This window comes from Hippoglossus hippoglossus, chromosome 17, assembly GCF_009819705.1.
Source record: "Hippoglossus hippoglossus isolate fHipHip1 chromosome 17, fHipHip1.pri, whole genome shotgun sequence".
Taxonomy (NCBI): domain Eukaryota; kingdom Metazoa; phylum Chordata; class Actinopteri; order Pleuronectiformes; family Pleuronectidae; genus Hippoglossus; species Hippoglossus hippoglossus.
In genome coordinates, this window is record NC_047167.1 from 16,509,993 (window position 1) to 16,534,276 (window position 24,284).

A 24,284-nucleotide genomic window follows, 5' to 3' on the forward strand; every position below is an offset into this window, starting at 1 on the left:
GGAGCAAAGACACAGAGGAGCCTTATTTGTTTGCATGTATCTTCAGAACAAATTAAAAATTTAGATAAAATGCTCTTGAGATCTAATATATCATAAGAACTAAGTTATATTAGTTCAAGAAAAACGTACAGATTACTTAAAATGTTGTTGCACGAAACTTTCCTGCACTTCGAGACCTTCCAATTAGGGACTAATGCTGTCTATATTAACCCTCACCCCCCTCACACTGACTTAACTTTATTGAGCGAAGGGCGAGGGGGTTGGGGGTTGCCTCAATAAAAACAGCACTAAAAAGCAATTACAGTGCTGTGAAGAATGGGACTTGTCAGTAATTTGCTGTCTAAAACTGAGGAGATTGCAGGTCTGGGGCCGATTGGAATTCTGAACCTGCAGTGCAGTGTGGGAAAAGCAGTGGGAAGGCAAGCACCACCCTTTGTGAGGTAATTACTGGAACTACCAGAGGCCAGCGCCAGTCCCTGCTAATGATAACCCCTGTTCTCCCCTGCCAGTCACCTTGTAACTGATAAACCCAATCTCACTTATCACCGCATGTCCACTGCAATACGGATGAATTTGGGCATGCATCTTTTTTTCCCCAATTTCTGGCTCCCAGACACACAAAATCGATGCTTTTCTTCAACAGCTACTAAATATTTATTTGGTTTCCATTTACTTTAACAAAAATATCAATATATTTTGGATTGAGTTGATTTTCTCAGATGTTTGATGGTTAAACTGCTTTAGGGGAAGATGCATTCAGGCCAAATAGGATGATGATAGTGACATGGAGGCTATTTAGTTTTTTTTGTTATTTTAATGTTTTCCTGCTCAACATGACAGACATGCAGTTCTCCCAGTCTTTGAGGTGCACACGACCACAACACAGAACCAAACCAATCTGTAACGCCTACATGCTGAGAGTAATTTAAAGTTACTTGATTTGATAATTGAGAGATGCCTATGGCAATTATAACAAAGAGAAAAATAACATGACTAATTGCGATAATTAGCTGTTTGATGGTTTTCCTCTTCATGGTTGGTGTAAATTGTTACGTATTGTAAAAAGTAGTATAAGTACATATAATTAACTTCTGGAAGGAAAATAATAACATGAAGTAAAAAAAAAGAAAGTTATCAGATGATATCTATCATATTATTATTTTATATGTGTTCTCTCATTGTACAATTTAAAAAGATGTATGGATGACAATGCCTTTTCTGTGATTGGCTATTTTGATATTGGAGAAATATGCTGGAAGAAAACTGAAGGCCTATTTTCTCCTGTTACTAAACTTAAATCCATAAATAGCTCTTTAAATAGCCTAATGTTATAAATTGTCATAAAATAAATAAAAAGTATCAAATTGTGAATCTCTTAGTGTTTATCACAATGATGAGAGGCTCTTTGAGAGTTTAGTCATGTGACTCTGCATAATAGCCTGACATTTCAATTCAATGTATTTAATGCAACAAGGATGTGATGAGCCTGAAACAACAGCACAGGGTGCGGTGGTTCTCTCTGGGCAAGGCAGTGGATGCCCTATTAAACCATGACTGGCCCCAGCTCCTGCAGCTGAATGAAAGAAGCTGCTGGTGCCAAAGCTCAAGGTCATGAACTCAATAGATTGTATAGTAGAAGGATGCCCTATTCACTTCAGACGTCCTGCCCATAGAGTTGGGAATAAAGACCGTCGACGTGTCTCCACTTCCTGCCATCGCACAAAAATAGCATTTTTATAGCATTGAATCTCTGAGTAAAACCAAACTTACTGTAAAAATGAACATTTGAACATACGTCCCATTGTGAGATGGTCTCTGGTACATCTGTGGTAATTAGGTCAAACTAATCTTTTTGGGGATAATTGGACCTGATGTGATTCTCATGCTCGTCTCTCAACCTCTTTGAGCGACAGACGTGAAAAGGTGACTAATGAGTGATCATGTCTGCCTCCTCCTCCTCCTCCTCCTCCTCCTCCTCCTCCTCCTCCTCCCCCTCCTTCCCTTCACAACCTCAGCGCTCATTGATCTGGATGACCTCTCTCCAACCTCCAGGCTGTGCACCCCACCACCTCCACCAGACCACATCTTACAGAGGCACATACACGAGAGTCCCCTGAGAAAAACCACGATGCACCTCTTTAAAGCATTCCTTGTGGTAATCAAGTGCACGTACAACTCCGCGGTGCATCTCTCCAGTTTGACTAATGTTCTCCTGGGGCTGCAGAGGTAGAAACATTCCTTTGTTGGCTTCAACAATACAAACAGGCACTTCAAAAGAGCACGATGCTGCTCTACAGGTGTCGCGTCTCTTCTCATGACGGCCTCCCTCCTTAGAAATCTCCCAGATAACCCATCATCCTCATTCAAGGCAGGTGACATACTTCACACGTCCCCCCCCCCCCCCCCTCCTCGGCTATAAAACAGAAAATATACCGCAGTGATTGCAGCAGATGTTGAGATGCCTCATTCATTCATGGAGAAGAAGGTGCATGTGATCTGATTATTCTGCTTCTCTTCTGCGTCTAAAAGCGGCTAAGAAGAGATTAGTGTTGTGTGATAAACAACACGTTGGAGAATCTTAAGTTAGAATTTAAGGGCTGAAGTGTTGGATACAAGTGTGAGAGCTGTTAGGGTCTATTCATTTACAGAAATAAAGGTGAGAAAGACCACAAATACAGCAAAAACAATAATTTTAACTCTTTTTTATTTGGAAGCTACATAAAAAAGTCAGTTTTCCACTTTATTGGATGTTTTTTCATTTGAATAATTTCCATATTAATTAATCTTCCCATCTGGATGCTGTGATGTGTTTAACGTGGTAAATAGAAGTATTAAATCCAAGGGAGTGATCTGATTTCACACAGAGGGACACACAGACATCAAAAGTTGCAGCTTCAAAGTCAGTTACATCATGAAATGCCCACACACTGCTCTCCCCTCTGTAGCTCAGCTTCACCTTCACCGTGTGTGACCTGCAAACAAGAAGAGCTTTGAGAATCCGATTCTTTAAAGTCATACAGATGTGAACAGCTGTGTCCCTCTTGGAAACATTACTCCTGCAACGTTTCTCCCCTTAAACATTGAATCGATCGCCCCAGGCATCAACAACCATCCTCTCCGACATGGTTGTTAACGGCGTGAAGAGATTTTAATGTTTGAGCGGACATCAAAAGGCTTCAGTGAAACAGAAGCTCGCTGTGACCAAAGTGTGACTTCAGTGGGAGTATTTGCATCATGTCAGTGGAGTGGGGGCCTTTGCACCACTCCTCTGTGTATATGTCGCTGTGCTCTGTCCCCACAACAACGCAGCTTTATGGAAATGCATGCTGTTGTCTCCTGTGAAAGTCAGGGTGAAACTCGGCACGTGAAATAAAAAGAGGACACACCGATTGCAATTAGGCCCATTGTCTCCCATTTATATGGTTATTGGGTGGTGCCACTTGCGGTCTGGTCGCGTCAAAGTTCTCACAGTCAGGACGCCATCTCTCTCACTGGGGCCGCCGCAGCCTCCTCTGGCAACTATCTGCTAACAATGTGCATCTCACTTGGGTGACAAAGCTGCTGTAGGTGGGTCTGGTGGAAGGGAAGGGCCCATTTCCTTCAGCCGAAATGGAGCGTCGCTGCAGGGCCGGAGTCTCTGCCCATCCTGTGATCTGTTTCATGTTCCGTACTTGTTTTCTCCTCATTCAGATGGTGTGAAAAGTGTCAAAGGTTGAGAATGAGCCGCTGACAGCCTCCCGGTCACTGAACCAAACCTGAGGCGTGGGCCGATTCCCAGGAGTTCATACGCAGCCGAGTTTCCCATCGCGAGGCAGGGTTTAAAAACACCACAGCATTTTTATGCATGCCTGGGAAGTACACTCAAGTAATGAGTTTCAGTCACAGGGCAAACTGTGAGAGACGGCTTAAAATATAGTTTGATGTGGGGGTGGCCAGAGTAATGAATCCACATGAATGAGAACGGAAGGCTATCACTTTTTCTGTGGTGCTTCCACTCTGGAGGGGGTGTGTATCAATCTTTCTGGGTGATAATGGGGTTAGATAGCAGTGAGACCTGGCCTCTGGTTGTGGCTTTGTTGCAGGGCTCAGAGACTATCAGGGGTCCAGGGGCTGAGCCGGAGCACCGGTGGGCTCTATTCACATCCAGCCGCTAATCTATCTTGAGATCAGGTCTTTCTCTTCAACCAGGCTCCATCTGTTTTCTCATCACTGACATTTTTCTGTTCTTATTGTTTCTCCAAAAAGCACAGCCGGCCTCTCCAGCCTCTCAAAGGAATCAAATTATTAGTCCAGCTTCACCTTTTTCTCCTTTTCTTCCTCTTCCAAATCCACAGCCCATGTTTGGGCATTATGGCCGAGAATCTATGGGTGTTTGTGACTGACAGCTCGGCCATACTTTTTCATTTTGTGCTTAAAACAGGAACCAGTATTTTACCTGTGGTAGGTTCCAGTACTGTGGCTTATCACCTCCGTCAAGGAGGTTATGTTTTTTCCTGTTTCTGTTTGTGTGTTTATTTGTCAGCAGGTTAATGCAAAGAGCACTAAACTGATTTGCACCAAACTTCTTAGAGTGATGGGGTATGAGCCAAGAACCCATTCATTTTGGAGTTAATGGGACTGATCAGAACTTTCTATCGTTTTTGTCAGCGTTACTAGATATTTTCATTGATGTCCTTTTTGAGAAAGTTTAGATTAGTGTGACTTGTGTATTTGTTTGTATTTTATTACCTCCGCTAAGGAAGTTATGTTTGTCTGTTAGTTAGCTAACAGTTACTACAAAGCTTGGTGTAAGGATGTAGCACGGGTCAGCGAAGCAATCAGTACATTTTGGTGCAGCTTCAGATCAGGAGGCTGATCTAGGATTTAGTTTTACTTTATTTAACTTTATTTTTTACATTTTCACCAATTTCCGAGAGAATAATTCATGGATCGAGATTAAAGGCATATTTAGGTGACTGATATCTATGAGTGTGTGAAATTTGGTGCAGCTTGATTGAAGAAGACTGTTGGGTCTTGGCTGAGGTGGTGTTTGTTCTTCTGTTTGTTAGTTAACAGCATTACGCAAAGCTCCCGAACCGATTTTCATGAAATATTGTGGAAAGGTGGATCCTGACCCAAGGTACAACTCGTTACGGTTTGGGCTGGATCTTGATAAACAGGCAGATATTTTCCCCACTTTCTTTAACATGGCAAGATGGGGGCGTTAGAGGTATTAACTGTCCAAACACCCTTCAATTCAATTTACTATGGACATTTCAAGATTAGAAAATGGGCATTACTGCACTACCCACCACCACTTTTTTTTTAATTACAAAAGCATTGTTTTCCCTTTAGGCCAGATCAAGCACTCACACTAAAGTCATACTTGATAAAAATTAAGATTTTTTGTTTGTTATTTTAAAAGATTTTGACTTCCTTGTTTAAATTATGCATTATAATAATAAAAATGTTAATAACAGTATTACTACATATTTCACATTGTAAAATCAGCTTAACGTTGAACTGGTAAATTCATACACACATTTCACATATATAATGGTCCTGTATCTCACATTAGCCCAGTCAGTGTCAGTGTACCATGGACACGGGCCATTGATTAATTTTATTTTTTATTGATTACATGTAACGTCCAGTCAAAGATAATAAGAACAACAGTATATTTGTTTATGTTGTTTTATTTCAGTGTTAAAGAGTTAACTTTAGAAATCTACTACAGGCAGAAGGACAAATGATACCTGCGTGGAGTCAGTGAAAAAACAGATATGAGGTAAAAAGGCTACAGTGTTACACGTCAAAACACTGTTTAAAAAAAAGATTTTTCTGCAAATATATATTTTTACTTACTAATATGTACATAGCATGAAATAAATAATTATAAAAAAACATCCAATTTTAGGAACCCATGAAACAGAAAGAAACAACTAGTTTATACAAAACTTTGGATTTAAAAACAAAAAAAATTAGAACACACAAGCAATCAATCACATGTGAAGTGAACAGTAATTAAACGCAAGATAGTAGATCTTGAACTGACAATGTTGGCTGTGTAGTTTATTAAGAATGACTTACGTGTGTTATGGCTGTTCTTTAATATTTTCAGTCATGATGGGCAGTTTTGATTAGAACCTGAAAACTATACATGCCTGAGACATACCATTACAATGGCTAAGAACAATAATTCATCAGTGACTTGATGCACAAACATTGTCAAGAACATTACTTTACTTGTAACAAAGTTTTTTCTGTCTCAGCTTTCTGTATTTTTTCACTTTGCGAATAAATAAATACTGCGTTGTGTTGCATTTCATCTTAGGGAAAGAAACGTGAATCATTTTTGCCCTGACGTTTGGCCCGACTACGACAACTAAAATAACATAAACTCTATTTTGGTCTATTTGGTTAAATGGAAATTACTGTATGTAAAAAAAATTAGTCAAAACTTCACATTTTTTCCAAACTATATATATATATATATAATTTTTCTTTCACAGAAAGAATCAGTACATGCAAGAATATACAAATAACACACATAGACGTACTGAGGACCTACACACACACATACGCACACACGCACACACATACTATCTTTAATTAGCAGCATTACAAGAAGGAAAGAATTGATAGTTTCAGTGATGCTGCTTGTTGATTAGTTTGGGGAACAATAAGCCACAGCTGAGAATCATCACATGCACAGGTTTTGGTCATCACTTTACTGCAACTGTAAATTATACTGCATTAAACTGAGCTCAAAAGACACAGCTCAGCTTATCCATCGTTAGTGTGTTTGTTTTGTGTTTGTTCCTCGGGGAGCATGGACTTTACTTCTATTTGATCGAATATTTGAATATTATATTTGTATTAATGAAACAAAAAAGTGGAACTATCCCTTTCATAAATAACAGTACCCCCCCCCCCCCCCCCCTCCCCATATCCAGTCACATGACACAATGCTAATACTGATAAAAAAAAACAAGGAGAGCATGCTTCATATTTCTCAACAGGACACAAGTGCTGACCTTTTCGATTCGCTTACAGCTCTCTGACCACGGCAGGCGAACATTTCTTTTCTTTGGTCATTCAAAGCATTGTTGCTCTTAAGGAAAAGCTTCCAGTGTTTTCAGGTGTGTCATGAAATGCGTAGAAGGTTGCTATGTCCCAATTCAGGGGGCGGCCATCGAAGGAGGACGTGGTCTATGCAGCCCACAAGGCAGGAGGTCTTCCTGGGCCAAGTGGGTCGTGTACCAAAGCCAAAAGGAGAATGAGTCGGTCTGGTCGACAGAAGATTTCTGAACAAGAAAGTTTGAATGCTCGTTTTTTTTTACCATTTGCTGATCTGTTGAGTTGAAGATTGATACTTGCATCGGTCGTCTTGTCCCTTGCTCCGTTACCTGTTTGAAAAGTGGTGATCATAGCGCAATTAATTCTGGGATAGGTTGGTCCGAGAAGGATCCACCCATTGGAGCCTTTGTTTCTCTGGGATTTAAGGATTAATTTTTCAACCATATTTGGCGGAGCCTCCGAAATGGGACAGTCACGCCGCTGTGACGTAATGGATCTTAAAACGCAGCCTCCGTAGGATGCAGCTCCTGAACTGAGACACAGCTTGTGTATATTTTTGCTTTTCCAATGTTTGGTGGTTGTGGCTCATGTCTACATCGCAGAGGAAATTAGTCATTTAAAGCAGATATTAACTCATTAGCTTAAGAGTTTGTGAACATGTAAACACGTTACAGCATAAAAACTACATTCACTCAGGTGCAAGTGCATTCTTACCCAAACATCAGTTACACACTAAGACGATGAAACAAAATACTCACTCACACAATGACAATGTTAGTGTTCAGATAAACACACATATACTAATAATGTTGAGGAGGAGAATGCATGCTGTTGAGTGGCTGTCGTCACCTTTTGTGTGGCAGAAACATATGATTATTAAACATGTGACATTTTCATCGTTTGCCCTATAGACTTGAAACATTGGCAGGGCTGTACCATTCTCAACAAACTACTTGGAACACAGAAGAAAACAAAAATCACCAATATGGTGTTCGTCAATCAGGCGACAGTTCTCCTTTTCCTACGTCAGTACATGAAAACCTTTTTCGTCATGGCTATAGATATCAACATTGTTGTCATGGTCACCACCGTCACAGTTCCTATGGGTGATGCTTTGTGATCAACTGTCATCTATCAGTTGATTATGACAGAGATTGGCTCTTTCTTAGCATCGCAGCACAAAACACGAGGCCGTTATCTCTGCCGCTGGAGTCCACGCACAGGCAAGACAAGTTCACAGTCTCTCGTGTCTTGTAGCAAAGTCAGTGTAGTTTTTTTCTTCTGCCTTTAAAGTTTGGCGAGAAAATACCAGAACCATGTAACCCCTATTTGCAGGTGTGCACGTCGTAGACTCTCACACACTCCTGACAGCTGACGTAGCAGCACCAGTGAAAAATACAGTTGCACTTCTCCTTTCGCTTCTCAGTCCGGGTGTTGTGGCCTCTCCCGCAGCACAGAAGGTCGCACCCGTCTATGCCGTGGGACGTCAGGTTGCAGACGCGATCGCGGGTGCCAAAGGAGCCGGTCTCGGGATTAGGGTCACAGAAATTGGGTGAGCTCTCATAATAAACCAGGTCACGCTCTGTGGGGGGCTTGAAGTAGTTGTACTTGGGTCTCAGGGTCTCCACCCATCCGCGGGACTCCTTGTGTTTCTCTACGACCATCTCGGATGCGCTGTCGTACTTATCCTTCATGTAGTCACCAATAACTCGGAAGTCAGGCTGAGACCACCAGCAAGTCTTGACCTCACAGCTACCCGAAAGACCATGGCACTTACATTTCAGGAACATGTTGTCATTGAGGGACTAAGGATGAAAAAAAAAGAACGTGTTAATTAAGTAGAAAAGCTGCCACAACACCATCTGCAAAATGAGCAGTTAGAAAACGTACCATTCTTCCTGCCTCATTGTTGTGGCGGTTCATGGCTGAACGTGCATCCGGGCGATTCTCTCTCGCATCAGCAAACTCTCGGGAAACCATGCTTCCAAACTCCACATCCTCGCTGCAGCCGCCCCACTTCCATCCCTCACCGGGGGGGCCCTTGTGGCGCGTGTCACACCCGCAGATGGTGGCTGTACCATCGGCGCAGGCACGGGTCACTGCAAATGCCACTCCGGCTGAGGCGATGGCATGAACGAATGCTGACTCTCGAGTGGCTGGAAGCAGAAGTACACAAATTTGTTAGAAACTCACCATTTGGAAAACTTCTGAATGACACTAACCTGCAGAGAAACACCTCTGTAGAAGTTCAAGGTAAATGTAAGCACGTAGGTCACCACCTCTCATCTGTTTCTGTTTGGTCTTGTGTAATTGCATGATTCTCAACCCAAAAACACAAACAAACTATACACACTAAAGAGTAGATCCCATTACTATGATGAGCTACATGTCTTTAGGTCATATCCACCAAGGTGTACCAGTGTGTGGGTTCAGTCAGCCCAGACATCAATCGTGCTGTCTCTGAATAAGACCCGAAAGGCCTCTGTGTCTCTGTCTGACATAGCTAAGCGATGACTCAGAGGGATCAGGATCTTCCAGAGAGATGAGAGGAAGAGACGGGTCTGACAGGCCTATAATTAAGAGACTCAATTAAGCTTTTGAAAGGTTAGGAAACGGCCTCACACTCAGGGGACAAGTCATAGACACAACACAGAGATGGGACTGTAGTGTCCAGATATACAATCCCAAACAACAGTTACAGAAGGGAAGACATGCATGCTTCAGCATTTGTTGCTTTAACAGGACTCATTATTACAGGGAGGTTGCCTCGAATATATGCACATGTACGGTCTTGCTCAAAATAATAAGAAAGGAGACCGAGATCAAGAAAGTGGAAACACCGCGGGTAAACAATTAACAATGCGAGAGAGTCAGGAGATAAACTGATGTGGTTAAAGATCAATAATTAGGGAGTGTGTGTAATTTGTGTGTGTGGGACAGAAAGAAAAGAGGCAGTGTGTATGCAAGTGCATGTTTCTGTCCAAAAGACAAGAATGAAGAGAAACAAGGGAGGAGTATAGAGCTAAAGGGAGTAGGAGCACCTCCCTTGCAGCAGGTTCCAACCAGTTTGAGGACTAAAGGGCATTAGAAACAATGATGCAAGAGAAAAGGTCAACTGGCATCCTCCACCACCCACTTAACACTACTCACAAGTTTATTAATGTTTACACTAATGGTACATATGAACCTCTGCTCTCCTTGCTCTTACTGCACCCACCACTGATCATTTTACATAGATAGTGTATTTTCTTTGCAACCATGGTAATGGAAAGCTACAGCATGAAGTAATTGTTTAGAGTGATTAATCACATATCATCATGCATCATCTAAAACCAACCAAGTATGAGCTTCAAGTAATTAAGTTTTGAGCTGCGAATGATTTGATGTATTCGCTTGAACTATTTGCCCCAAGATCTGGGTGTGAGTTTATTTAGATTCTTCTCTGCAATACAAGATTAGATCGTGAGTATGGAAATATAATAAAATTTAGTGCATCGCAGACTGATGATCATGATTATTAACAATATGAACTATAGTGGACCAATAAAAGAACCTTGGGGAACGCCGTTGGAAATGTAACCTCACGGATGACTAGCAATGATGCTTCACAGTGCAAGAGGGGATTGGTGAAAACAGGAGAGGAAAAGAGGATTATCTCGGGATGCGATGGACAAAGGAAAAGGTTCGGGGCAAATTAAATATGTCCTGATTATTTAAGTAGGTTTCTTAGGAGGTTGTGGTTTTCTTGTGATTATCCCACACTTACAATTGTGCACTGATTTCCATTCTAGTGAATAATAACAGTTATGACAGTGCAGAAGTTTTGAGTTGATGATAACAAATGCTTTTTTTTTCAAATGCTAAATGCTTCCAAAAATATTTTGCACAATGCAGACCATTAGTTTTCTCTGCATTTACCTTGGTACCTTGGTAGCTTAATGGTGCCAAGTTCTATTTTCAACCAAGCTTGATGTACATAGACATACTGTACTTCATTAAACAACTAGTGACATTATACGCTTGGTTTTTCGTATAACATGCTGTCACCATTTGGAGTTAAATACACCTATGGCATACTTCACCTGGAAACACCAGCTTTTACATCAGTGTCATGGCTTTGCTTAGTTTTATGACCAATTTAAGGTATTTAGGGACACTTGTCCTCCAACAATACTCCTCCGCCAAACTTAGCCAGATCCGGGCAGGCCAAGTGGTCCCTACAACCTGCTGGGGGGTTGAATCCCCTATTGTGCGGCCACTGTCACGCTGTGTTAGTCCCACAATGGCCCCAGATATTTTATATGAAATTTGCCCTGGCCAGTGATTAGTGGAGACCAAGTTAAGTCATAGCAACAGAGAACTATGCATTGGCTGGACCCCGCTTGTCGGCAGACGGGGAAATCCCTATTCAAATGGTTTAATAAAACAATCTAAAGGGCGTGTGAATGGGGAAAAGCACTTTTTCTCCTGCTTAATCTCATGGTTGCGAAGATATTGTGCTCTGAGCAGTGCCCAGCAGGGAGCGGAGCTAAGGTCCCCCCATCAACTCCATTTACCACACCCCTTCTTTCTTTCTTGCCCAGAGTTAATGATAAACAGGAGTGCTAGTTTCCCTCCCCCAGCATGGTGAGACATACGTCTCATGAAAAGCAGAGACCTCTTAGCTCATCCTAAATAGTTACACTTTCTCATCCTCAGGTCGTAGGTCGTAACCCACACCCCCTGACCTTTTTTTTTTAGTTTAGATGGGACTTAATGATTTAGGTTGATGTTTAGGTTTCCCTAAAGGAAATGAAAGTTAGATAAGTCAGGGTGACCACGGTTTCAAACCTTTGCAGTTCCCCTTACATGCTTTACATATTACGTAATAGCAGTTTTCTTTGACCTTCATTTTAATTTAATGGTTTCAGGTAGAGCAGTGACGGTGCATGTCTGTGCCTGTTTGGGTGGCAACACCTGTGAAGCTGTGACCGTCCACTTTTTATAGCAATGTTGACCTTAATAATTCCATCATATGACTCATAAACTGGAGACTGATTACACCCATATAGTAGGTAGTTGTTCAGCAAATACCAAGAATGCCGAAACAGCGCTGGGATCGGCTCTTCGCACCGAGAACACCTGTGCAGATTTTTACTTTTCATCACGGGCAGATTCCAGCAGAGCATGTTTTGACACTTTACTTAATGTAAATTAATGAGTGCTGACGCAGACATAGCCTGGAGGTAGGGCTCGTGATTTGGGGTGTGGAGTGAGAGAGAAACACAGGGAGAGGATTGCACCATGTGGAAGGGAGCGAGAACATGCTGAAGAGAAAGAAGAAGTCTGCTTTACAGGGAGGAGTAAGCATTTCCACAAGCAGTAACTGGAAAAGGTTTTTAAGTTCTCAGTTCAGGATTGCCTTAAACGTTTTTTTATTCTTCGACTATAACCACCTTTTTTTAATTCTCCCAGTGCATAATCCACGTCTGTAAAACCAACTAATGCCCCCGGTGAAGGTGAGGAGGACAGTGATGGGCTAAATGATAGGAACTAAGCTGCCGAAGCCAATAAAGGCACCTACTTTTCCTTTCAGCTTCGCCCCCCCTCCCAAAAAAAGGCAGGAGGAAACTGACACACACCGGTCTGAATCGCAGACAAACAGACACCAGTGAGGACAATGGCCCCGTAGCACAGACAAACACCAGCATCAATCAAATCCAATGAAATGGAAGCCCTCTCCTACTAAGCCCTATCAAAGGCCTGTGAGCCCCTGAGTCACTCTCCTCGGCCCCTGACAAAGGCACTTAATCCAGCCACTTTGACCTCTCACATTATTAAGGGCCTCAGTGACCTTAATCCAATCAAAATGATTTACTAAAGCCCAGTAGCTGCCTCCTCTTTCCTCTCAGTACCCCTGCAATTTAGGCCTGGGAGGGGAGGCAATGGGAGAGATGCGGTGGCATTTTGCACCACAAAAGGGGCTCGGATTGAGAACCCCCATCGTTAGCCACCTAGCCTTTTCTATCAACTGGCTCAGGGAGTTTATTAAAAGCAATTGCCCCAGCTAACCTCCAACACCCCGCGTTAATAGCAGTCGTCTGCAAAGTGGGTGACAGGCTTGGATTCCTCCCCACACAGCTCAAATTCTGCACTCATTTTCAAACAGGAAGTATTTTACGTTTTTGCTGAAGGCATAAAAAGCCTTATGCTTATGTAGAAAGGTCACTTTGGAGCAGGGCGATCCGACTGCAGGGAATCTTATGATCCAACTCTGTGGAGGAATTTCTCAAAATGTCAAATTTTTTCTTAAAAATTTATGACATTGAAATTCTCCGATTGTTTCCACCTCTAAAAAACCTCCCAACTCCTGAATACAGTTAAATGTCTCCAATTCTTTTGCTTAGTTTTATGTGTCTGTGTCTGTGCATGTGTGTTTTTTTTCTCTCCAGAATTTTGTAGTGCACGGTGGGGATTTCTACAGTCTGATCCCACGATTAGACAATGAATTGATGTACATCATGGAATATGTCTACACTCGTAATCAGAAAATCTAGTGGGGAACATGTATTTGGGAAAAGTGTGTAACTCAGTTTAAAATCTTTTATAAGAGTTTGCTTTTTTGCTGCTTCAGGGGAAAGTACAGAGGAACAATCAAAGGGGATTTCCTTTGAAAGAAAATGGCAACAAGACAGAACTCACTCGTCTTAACTGTGTACATTATTTCATGCGTACAGCTCACTTCAGCCCAAAGTCTGTTTAAAAAAGGATTTGATTGAGTGTAACGGAGGATACGCAGATAATGCAGCTTTTCTATTGGAAATGTACGACAATAAGAATATTGGATTTTAAATGGAAGAGTTAACCTGCATTAAGATGTGATAAGTCACTTATATATTGTTCTTTACAGAAAGGAAATAAGGAAATAAGGAAAATTCTGAGGCGGTATAACATCCAGACACATTGAGCCAGAGACATTGGGAGCAGCGGGTTCAGACATCATCAAGTTACTACTGAAGTCACCGAAAGCACGATACTTTTCCTCTCAGAGATAATTCATGAACAGGATTCCGTCGAATTCTGACAAGTTATTTACATGATAGAAAAAAGCAGGAAATACAGGTTTATATGTGTCAGAACTTGCAGGAGAAACAACTTTACCTTTATCTAACACTGGCCCAAAGATGGCCAGATTGTCAGTGACTGTGGTGCAGTTCCAGCGTCGGCCTCGGAACTGGTGCTGGCACTCCTGGATGCCAATCTTCACCCCCTCGGCCACACTGGGCATTATCTCCACATAGTTCCGGCAGAACCGCAGCTGTTTGGGCACCAGACCAGGGATGCTGCCACACAGAATTGGTTGGGTGCCCAGCGATGAGTACTGGTGGCCCACTGCTAGTGACCTAAAGGAGAAGCAGAAGTCACAACATCAGTGCTTTTCCATAGCGGGAGCTTATTTTACCACACGTCTGTGTCTGCGTCTATTGATTTACCTCCAACTAAGTCAAAGTCTCCTGAGGCGCGTGGTAATTTTATGTCTGTTTGATTGTGTTTGTTTATTTGCTGTATCTTGATACTGCCATTAGGGTCCAGCCTTTATCCCTTCAACTACCCTCTCTGCAGACACCTGGCCTTTGTGTGCATTGAAATTGCAGCCCTGCCACCGCTGAGGCAGCCAGTGTTTCTGTCTAAGATGAAAGTCCACAATGCATCTCGAGGTCTTCATAGACCTTAAGCTGACAACTCTGAAAACTACACCTTGTTATTAACTGTCCGCACACTTAACAGGCCTTCAGCTTAGGGTAATAAGAGTGCAAACCCTACACTGAAACTTCAGAGAGTGTATTAAGTGTTACACTGAGTCCCCCCACACCCTGCCCCTTTCCTTTGAGGAAGGTATTCTGGGATACAACAAGTGCAAACTTGGTTCACTGATTACATCTCTCTGTCTCACTGCTTTTATTGCTTTCTCTCTGTCTTTGTCTTTATTTTCTCTGTTCTCTCAATTAGGACTTTTAGTAACCAGTAATCATAGAAATTGAGATATAGGTCTATCCATTGTATCACTGGATCGTATGTACTTGGTGGATCCTCAGACTTTTCTTTTCACTTTCTTTAACATTGCAACGTTGTAACCTTGATTTCTCACAGAACAATTCATGGATCTTGATGATAAGAGGGACTCTATCTATCTATCTATCTATCTATCTATCTATCTATCTATCTATCTATCTATCTATCTATCTATCTATCTATCTACACATAATACTTTGACTATAAATACGTGACCTGTTGACCTGAGATGTTCAGTTTTTATTGAAATGTATTTTGACGACTTGATTATTTAATAGCACAGTTCCTATTATCTTTGGCAGCGTCCTGCCGAGTGGTTACAAAGTAGCTTGTTGGCAATGCAGACAGGTCCTCACTTCACATCAACTGTCAATTAAATAACAAACACTGTGAGCGGTCGTCTGATGCTCCTTCCCTCAGTAGTACGTGCTCGACAGCAGCTACTGTAGCTGTTACACAAAGTCGGAGCCAGAGCAGGTGTGCAGCCTTTTTAGCTCACTATCTGTTGACCTGTTCACCGTCGTTCAAAGACTAATCGCTGATCACAACAAGATTAACTAAACCCCCTGACACTGGCCTCGGGCTGCTTTCTCTAAAACATCACAGCCCAAGAAATGAGCTCCTCAGCAACATGACCCTTGTCAGATGGTTTCTGATGCCTTCCAACATGCTGACCCCGAATACCTCAATTATGTTCCGAAATTGAAAGGCTGATTTCCTTCCATTTTTAAGCTTACACTTTAATTATTCTCTGTCAGGTGTCAAAGTGAGTGTAAGCCACCATCTGACCTTGTAAGTGACCTGGTCACACTGGTTTTAACGGAACTTCTCGCCTAATTTCCACAGACTAGACGACACTAGTTAATCATAAATGAGACATCCTGTATGCAAGTAAAGGCAGGTTGAAAATGCCTCCAGAGGAAATCACATTTGTCTGTAGTTTGTCCACAACATCCATGAGTAAACAAGGGCACCGCTGTTCCAAATTGACCTCTCTGTGGCCCTTGTCAGTCCGTACTCTCTGAAGCACATCACTACCAGAGGAAAACACAACCCAGACTGGTGAAGACTTTTGTTTCGAGCCAAATACACTCAACAGACACAATGTACGACAACTTTTTACGGATTATCATTCACCGTTTACAGACTAAAAGAAGACCCGATTTCTGAATATTTTCCAGTCTTTCACATATTAACAACGCGGCAGGTGAATTTCTGGGTCAGACACATTCACAACAGCAAGAAAATGACTGGAACATTTAGGGGTGGCACATGGGTAGAGCAACCAGGAGGCAGGACATGACGTAAACGCTGCTGTAGAAATCTCTTTTTTGTTTACAGCCCATCAAGGTCGGCGTCAGCCCTTGGGTCTTGACATTTTCCAGACATTTTACCAGGGGGCTGGCAGGAAAACCTCCGTAAAACCCCATAAAATGTCCAGAGCATGTCACACATTTGCGTTCTCACAAACAACCATTTTGGAAAATTTCAGGGAAATATCCAGAGTTCGGTGAATGTCTGAAAATAGCTCTAGTGAGAGGTTTATTGAGCCTGATGGGAAGTGAAAACACTTGCTGGAGGCCTGCAGATTTTAAGTACTAGTGCCTTGTCAGTCTAGTCTTGAAAACTCCTCCGCTTCCTTTTTGCTCCACAGAAGAATGTGGCGCCTCTGAGTTTTCATCGCACACTCATCAACTTCATTTTTTGGCATCTCAACAGTTGAAATCAGCTCCGATCGAGGCAGCTGAAGAACTCTTGATCTGTCGTGTGATTTGCTCGATTGGAAACGCAGGAGTTCACTCTTGGCCGTGGGTCTAATGCGGTCCTACAGCAGGACTACACTTGTGAGGATCTTTTTTGCGTGCTTCACTACCTGGTCATCCTTTTGGATTTTGTGACACGAACCCATCATGAGTCAAGGAGCTTCGGTTGCTTCACACATGCGTGTCTCTGTCTCTGTCTCTGTCTCTGTCTCAGTGGGGCTGAGTAATCCATGCCACGTCTTCCTGTGTTAGGAAATGTCCTACGAGAGGAGGCCGGGCATGTTCCAGGGATGATTTATGATTTTTTAAGGAGCTATTGCAGTCAGAACAGTGTTGTTAGATACCTGCTCCAACAAATATTTAAACATAGCTGCAAGTATTTTGTGTGTTGTCTGGATTTCAGGCATCCAGTGAGCTCTCTTCCCCTCAATCTCTCTAATTCCTTCTGAAAAACCCATTTATCTCCTCAGCTGCCCTCCAGAGAAACTGATGTTCAGTGTAATTGGTGAACAAACAGGATTATCTAATGTTGCTTAAGACTTATTTCTGCACTTTGGTGAAACTGTGACAAATAAATACTTAAGCAAAACATACATCACATAATTTTTTTGTCTCAGTACAGACTTTCCCCCTCTCATCTAAGTGTATCTAGTGCAGGTTTAATGCATATTTCAGCAAGCCCAAGCAGGGTACCTTAGAATTACCACTTTACTTGTGGGCCCTGGGGCCTTGGAGCCGACTTTGACATCAAGAGAATATGTTTGGGAGAAGGAATGTGCGGCAAGCTTTCACCTCCAGGTATTTATCTTCTAAGGTGGGGTGGACTGGGGAAGGGGGTGGCGGGGTGGCGTCTGCAGCCCGGCTATGTCATGGCAGGTCGAAAAAGAGACAGACATGAACCTGTCTTGGTGCAGAGCTGTGCCCCCTCAGACTGCCGTGGCGCAGGGGTTGTGTGTGATGCAGCTCCAATGGCCACTCGAAGCCAAGTTCAGCAGCTTCTGTCAGCAAAGCCTCCCCCCCCGGTAGCTTTTCACATGAAGCGATAGCTCTCAGATAACTGACATGCTGTTTGCAAACGGAGCGACAATGCAGGCTCATTGAGTGCAATCCAGAGGGAACCACGTTGTTTGACTTGGGATGAGTTGCCATGAAACACAAAATACATCAGCAGTCTTGCATGAAGCAAAAAGAAAAAAAAACTGCAGTAGCCTATTACCTCAAAACGTCAGAACTCAAAGGTGACTTCATGTGCTACTTTCTCGACGAAGGTGGACACAGCCGACTTACTCCTGTCATGTTTACTCGCCTCTTTAACTTTTGTCCTCAACATTGTTCAATCACTGACCTGACCCACCCTCCAAAATCTAACCATCAACACACAGGTTCATTCTGGACTCGCTGCAGGGTTTTGGTTATGACAGAATGGAAACCTGCCTTCCATTGTGTCATTCATAACTCGCTGCACAAAAGAGAAAATAAGAAAAGTTCCTATGGAGACTGAAATTCAACATGGACGTCTATGGACATCCAACAAAAAGGCGTAAAACCAGCTTGAATCAGATGAAAGCAAACACTTTCAACACATGAAGACACACTGAAGTTTAAATCAGTTGGAGAGTTCACTTTGTGCGTGAACCGACGTCTAGAACCAGAGGACGACTGATTTGGGTCATTTTTTTTCTTCCATCTCTTGGACCAGAGGACCTGCTGTTACATCAGGATTTCCTTCCAGCTGAGCATGTAATTAGTTTCAAATCAGTAATACCACCAGGGGACCCATTAAGGGAAGCACATTAGGGTACACACAAAAATCGGAGCCAAATAGTGAATGGTTCATTGAAAAAAAAGAGGACATCACGTGTTTGTTTAGGGCAAAAAGATTAAATAAACGACAGTCATGTTCGCTGATGAAGCATGAAGAGTGTAGAACCAAACAAAAGCTCCTCCAGAGGATGTGATGAAATATTTATTGCAAAAAGAAAATTGTGCAAACCAGTGACAATATTTTGAAGTTATGTTTAAACATGAGTGATGATTAGGCTGCATGCTCTGTATGGACTTGTTGCTTCCAGAGAGAAAGGAAAATGCAACAAAAACACAACTCAGTGTCATGAAGGTTAAATTCTTCAATAATGGGCGAGCGTGAATGATCAATAGTTCTTTAATTCTGAGGAGTTTTGGTCAGAAAACTGATGGGGGGAAAAAATCAATGGTGGACTGAGACGTCCATGTGCAAATGCTGCTGCTTGTTCTCCAGCTGTGTCTGGTTTAAGTGAAAGAAGTGTTTAAAGAAAAATGTAAGTAATAATGTAATAATTCCATGTCACATGTTATATGTACGGTGTTGCTGTGCATGTATGTGCACGTACAGCATCTAACCATTAAGGATAAAGTGAGGTGCAAATTTCCCATTTCATCCCTGTTCTGCCCCCTTGAACCCCACATCCCACCATAGACACTTACATGTATGTGCACACACATACACACACAAACTTTGCACCTGCTGCAACTCTGAATAAGAACATTTCTCCAATTAAAACTTCATTGTTCATGCTGCAAATGTCTGTGTCCTCTGTGAGCTTTAGGGATAATCACTCTAGTAAAGTTTTTACGAGAGCTCGATTCTCTACCAGAGTTTTAGAATTAATCACATATATTTTTACAGTCAGGAAGTTAATACACATATTTAAGGTTTTGAAAATCCACTTCAGCATCAGTGCACCTCAACGTTCCGCTGCTGTCACAGACCAAATTAAAAAACCTCTACACAGCAGCGGATCCTCGTGGTTCCTTCCCAACATTTCAAAATAACAACAATAATGGCAACGTGTCGCTGTTCGTCCGGGGGACATGAAGTAAAAAACAAAGTACTTACCACCAGATGGGATAACTTGCCATGACATGCGAGAGCCCACAGAGCAACAGGAAACATCCCGGGTATATCATCCTTAAAGTTTCGCAAAAACCTCTCCAGCAGAATGCCTTCATGCGCGCTCATAGAGGCGCGCACGGTGGGGTTTGAAGTGAGGAGCGAGCAAAACGAAAAAGAAGAACAAGAACAAACAGAAACAAAAAGAAAAAATTTAAAAAGCCTGGATCTGAACTGGTGCTTTTTCTTCTTCTTTTTTTATTCCTGTCTAACAGTCGCGACTACTCGTGGCAGGACGCGGGAGGCAAATATTAAAAGTTAAAGGCTGCTTGCTGCGTTAGGACCCAATCAGCAGGTATTGCCACAGGGGGAATTCTGATGATATGTTCCCTCTGTAGTCGAGTCGGGCGGCTTCAACTCAACACTCAATTTAAAGATGTGTTTTAGGGCTCATTGGGAATCGCTCGCATTAGCATGCAGTGTGTGTGATATATAATGTTGTTTAAAGGGGAGAGAGGGAGGGTCCGCGAGGTTTTAAATAGACATCGGGACCCCTGTGGATCGCGTAGCTATAACAACCTGTCCGGATTTCACTCCCTGGCTTGAAGCTTCTAAAATGCAAGAAATAAATGTGTGAAGTGCTCGAGACCATTATGGAGGTCTGCGGTGCTTTATTTGTGCCATGGACGTAAAACCTCGGGCTTTTCTCTGCAGAATAGAAGGAAATAAGATCAAATAAAGAAAGACAATGATTTGGCAGCTTAGTGCGTTTATTTGTTCTTTAATATATGGAATTAAAAAAAAAACTAAATCAGTAGCTTTGCTTCAAAATGTGTTATTTTACTTTTTGTAATGCTAAAAGTTATTAATGTTCTTCTTATATAATAAATAAAAGTATCCCAAGGCCATATTTTGAGCATTAATTAAAGTATCTATCTATCTATCTATCTATCTATCTATCTATCTATCTATCTATCTATCTATCCATCCATTCATCTTAATTTATTTTTGTCTTTCTGCATATATGTTCAGATTGCGTCTGAATGGAAAAGCTCTGTCTGTTTCCTCTTCTCAAAGTCAAGTGACTGTTGATGGCTGATTCAACAGGAGGTGAACCTCTCGCTTCGTTTACAGCCACTGACGCTTATCTGAAGTTTAAAAAAAGAAAACTAGTCCTAGTTGTGTAACATTAGTGACTAATGTGTTTGTACAGGAGGGAACAAAATGAGCTTTATTAAATTAAACATAAGTGATTCACTCAGGTGGATTCCTTTTGCTTGGCAACACTGATTTCTTCTTCTTTGCATCAGCTTGTATTGTTTAATAGGCGATAAAACATAGAATACGTATTTGATCATATAAATAGTGATAATAAATAAAGATTTTATTACTTACAGGTTTGGCTTGGACGAATCTTAGAACATTTATAAATAATCCCCCAAAAGTGACAATCACATTGAAGAAGCTTTTCACATGTTTAGGTTGTGATCATAATAACTGACAGTGACTAATTGAAAAGCCCATGTGACTGTGTGTTTGTTGGCAACTATTTTTTGTAATTTTTACAACAGAGACAAATTTTCTATTCCATTAGCTTTTTATTTTCTTTGGCTCATTTTTTTGGCCCTGTTTTTTTTTTTTTATTCAAAATTTACTTTTATTTTAAAGTTTCCTCTACTATTCTGAACATTTCCATCTGTTTAGTAACCAAGTGCAGGAACTAAGTTAAAATGATCTTATTCGTATTTTGGGTTTTGATTTCCTTGTCCCTGAACCGTTCATTCCAGATGTTCACTTTTTCCAGTGATATGTCCTGCAGTCATAATTGTTCAGTCAAGTCAGTCACTGTCATCTCATTTCCAAAACGTGTTCAGGTGCTAAACTTTATTGACTCGCCTGGAGGAGGCCGAGACATGGAGCACACGTCCCACAGCCCCTGAAGGCAGCGTGAAGACGAGATGTTAGCACCATCTAGTGGGGACAGTTATGCACTTTGCTTGTGTATTTTAAACTTCTGTTACTTATTCTTAATCTTAATTCCATCTCATAGGGATTTTTTCATTATTAATCTTTATTATTAATTCTGCCTCTCAGTTTGCCTGTTTGATCATGAGTATGTTATAAGATCCCACTCAGCAAAGATAGCCATGTTGTTGTCATCATAACTAAACTAAACCAAGATCTGACAATGTCTGTCTTGAGGAATTCATTCGTTTCCGACTCATGCAGGAAAAAGGGAAAAAATACGGCTGCCCTAAAAGTGCTTGGAGCCCTGCAGAGGCCACGTTGAAAACCTGTGGCCTTTGCTATACTGTGGCCATCTGTTCTAATAGTGCCACAAATACAGCTTTTTGTTTCCAAATGAACCTTCAGTTCACACCTGTCACGCTGCTCCCTTCTTCTGACGTGATACTACTGCATCCATCTCCAGTATTACTTTAAAGGTTCAGTGTGTAGAATTTAGTGACATCTAGTGGTGAAGTTGCATGTTGCAGCTGAAAACCCCTCACCTCACCCTCCCAAACATGAAAGAGAACCTGTGGTAACCTGCAGTTGTCAAGTGAGAGGTTAGATTATTTGTATAATGCGCCCTTTTTGCACACTACTACCAAGGCGGTTAAATTCATGACAACAATTTGATGCTTGTCCATCTTATGGCACTTGACAGCAGAACGTGAAACTAGTGTGGTTTATAACTGTATAACTGCACATAAAATGGTTTTAACTCCTACATACAATTAAATTAAGTATGTTTAATTGATTATCAACACAAAATCATCAGTTTAGTAATAAATTGTTGCTGTTCCATGTTCATTTCATGCACGAGCAGTCTGTCTCTGCAGTACATCCAGTCCGCTTTTCACTCTACACAAACAGAAGGGCATCATGGCACCTCTGTGTGCCCACGGTGACCTCACTGCGATGATGATGTCACTCAGCGAAATGTCGTTAGCACCGAGTCACACTCGACAAGTGAGCCTTGACATTGCTCTTCAACACAGGCCTCAGTCAGACTCCCTGTGTTTGACACAACGCAGCCCCACTAACATCATGCTGTACACAAATATTGAACCAATCACATTCTCATTACTTCACTCGGCTTTCCACATATATTTTCCTCATGTGCCACGCAGCTGCTAAAGCTCATTCATGCATTTGCTGTAGGTGTCTTAATAAGTTGCAACAAATCATATGAAAGACTTGATCAAAGCAGCTATACAGAACTGAACAGTGACAGAATTGTGTTGTGTACAACTGAGGCAGCACCACTAGATGTCAGCATTGCCATGGATTCATAATATATATTTCACTGCTGGAAAATAGAACAAAAAACATATGGTTTATACAAGATAGGGAAATGCTGATTTATTAATACAGGAATACAATAATACAAAGTGTAAAACTACAAATCACTTTTATATGCATATTTCTTTAGAATACATGCAGCTTTTGCTCAAAGTCATGTGCAATACTACTACTACACCTCCTGTAAAACTGAATACCTATCTGGTCAATAGCCTGCTGCTGCTGTAATAATACACATTTCTCTCAGTGGGATTATTAAAGTTCATCTTATCTTATCGTCTTCAATGTTGAACTGTAATTAGTCCTGTAAGTCATTTATTGTTTATGAGATTTTTAGTAACTGACATTTAAGACTTCATATCCCTGATAGGGTTTTCATCATGACCTTATATCAACACTTTGGGAGAAAAATGATCATAGGGTTATGAGAATCTAAAATCTGGCTCACGCTTTCCCACTTGATCTATTCGGCTGTATTGTCACTGTAAATGTCATTTTCTGTAAATGACAACTGAAAACAATCACGTATTCAGTGAGAAACAGGAGCAGGACTTATAAACGATGACGGCTCCCTTTGTGTTGCCAACTCTATCGGAGCTATTATCTGCCCAAGAGAAAAGGGAGGACAGTTGTGCCTGAATAAGACGCAACCCACCCCACAAGCTCACACCTTGAAATAAGTCATCACTTCCCCCCTTTTACTTGTCCGTCAGTTTCCAGACATGGGAAACAAAGCAATGGGTCTGCCTCTGCTTTGACTTTATCATCAGGATGGGCATTACCCCAAGCGTTGACGTCCCTATCTCGCTTACTCGCCTCTTGGTAATACAGGGTGTAAAAAGGCTTCTGATAAGAGAAATCATGGGAGACAACTTCCAAATCGTAATGTAAACAGTCTGAGGTCTTACTTATTGTGTTTGAGCTCACATCATGTCTATGACACATCACTGCAGAGCACTTTAGCTGAGAATGAGGCTAGATGTTTGGCAGAGTTGCAATCAGCGTTTGATGAAAGTTATGTGAATCATGCAGAGAGAAAAGACCCTTTTTTTCGAAATAATTGGAAGCAAGGATTGGACAGCAGTTTTTGAATAAAGTTCAGAGTAAACTTTGTTGTCAAGTGATATTCCTGCGATGAGGCTTATTTAAGACAAAGATAATCTGTACATTTGATAAAAAAGTTTAATTGAAATACGTTATGAGATAATTTGAATTAAAAAAGCGGTGGGTGTGAG

General features: G+C 41.6%; 1 protein-coding gene across 1 annotated transcript; it reads right to left on the minus strand.

Annotated features, from left to right (window-relative positions):
- Positions 1-7,329: 7,329 nt before the first annotated feature.
- On the minus strand, positions 7,330-20,227 carry wnt3a (wingless-type MMTV integration site family, member 3A). The gene is given in 5 exon segments (XM_034614484.1): positions 7,330-8,864; positions 8,950-9,215; positions 14,200-14,441; positions 19,750-19,838; positions 19,840-20,227. Coding segments are annotated over 5 exon segments (1,110 nt in total). The 5' UTR covers positions 19,873-20,227; the 3' UTR covers positions 7,330-8,384.
- Positions 20,228-24,284: the final 4,057 nt, after the last annotated feature.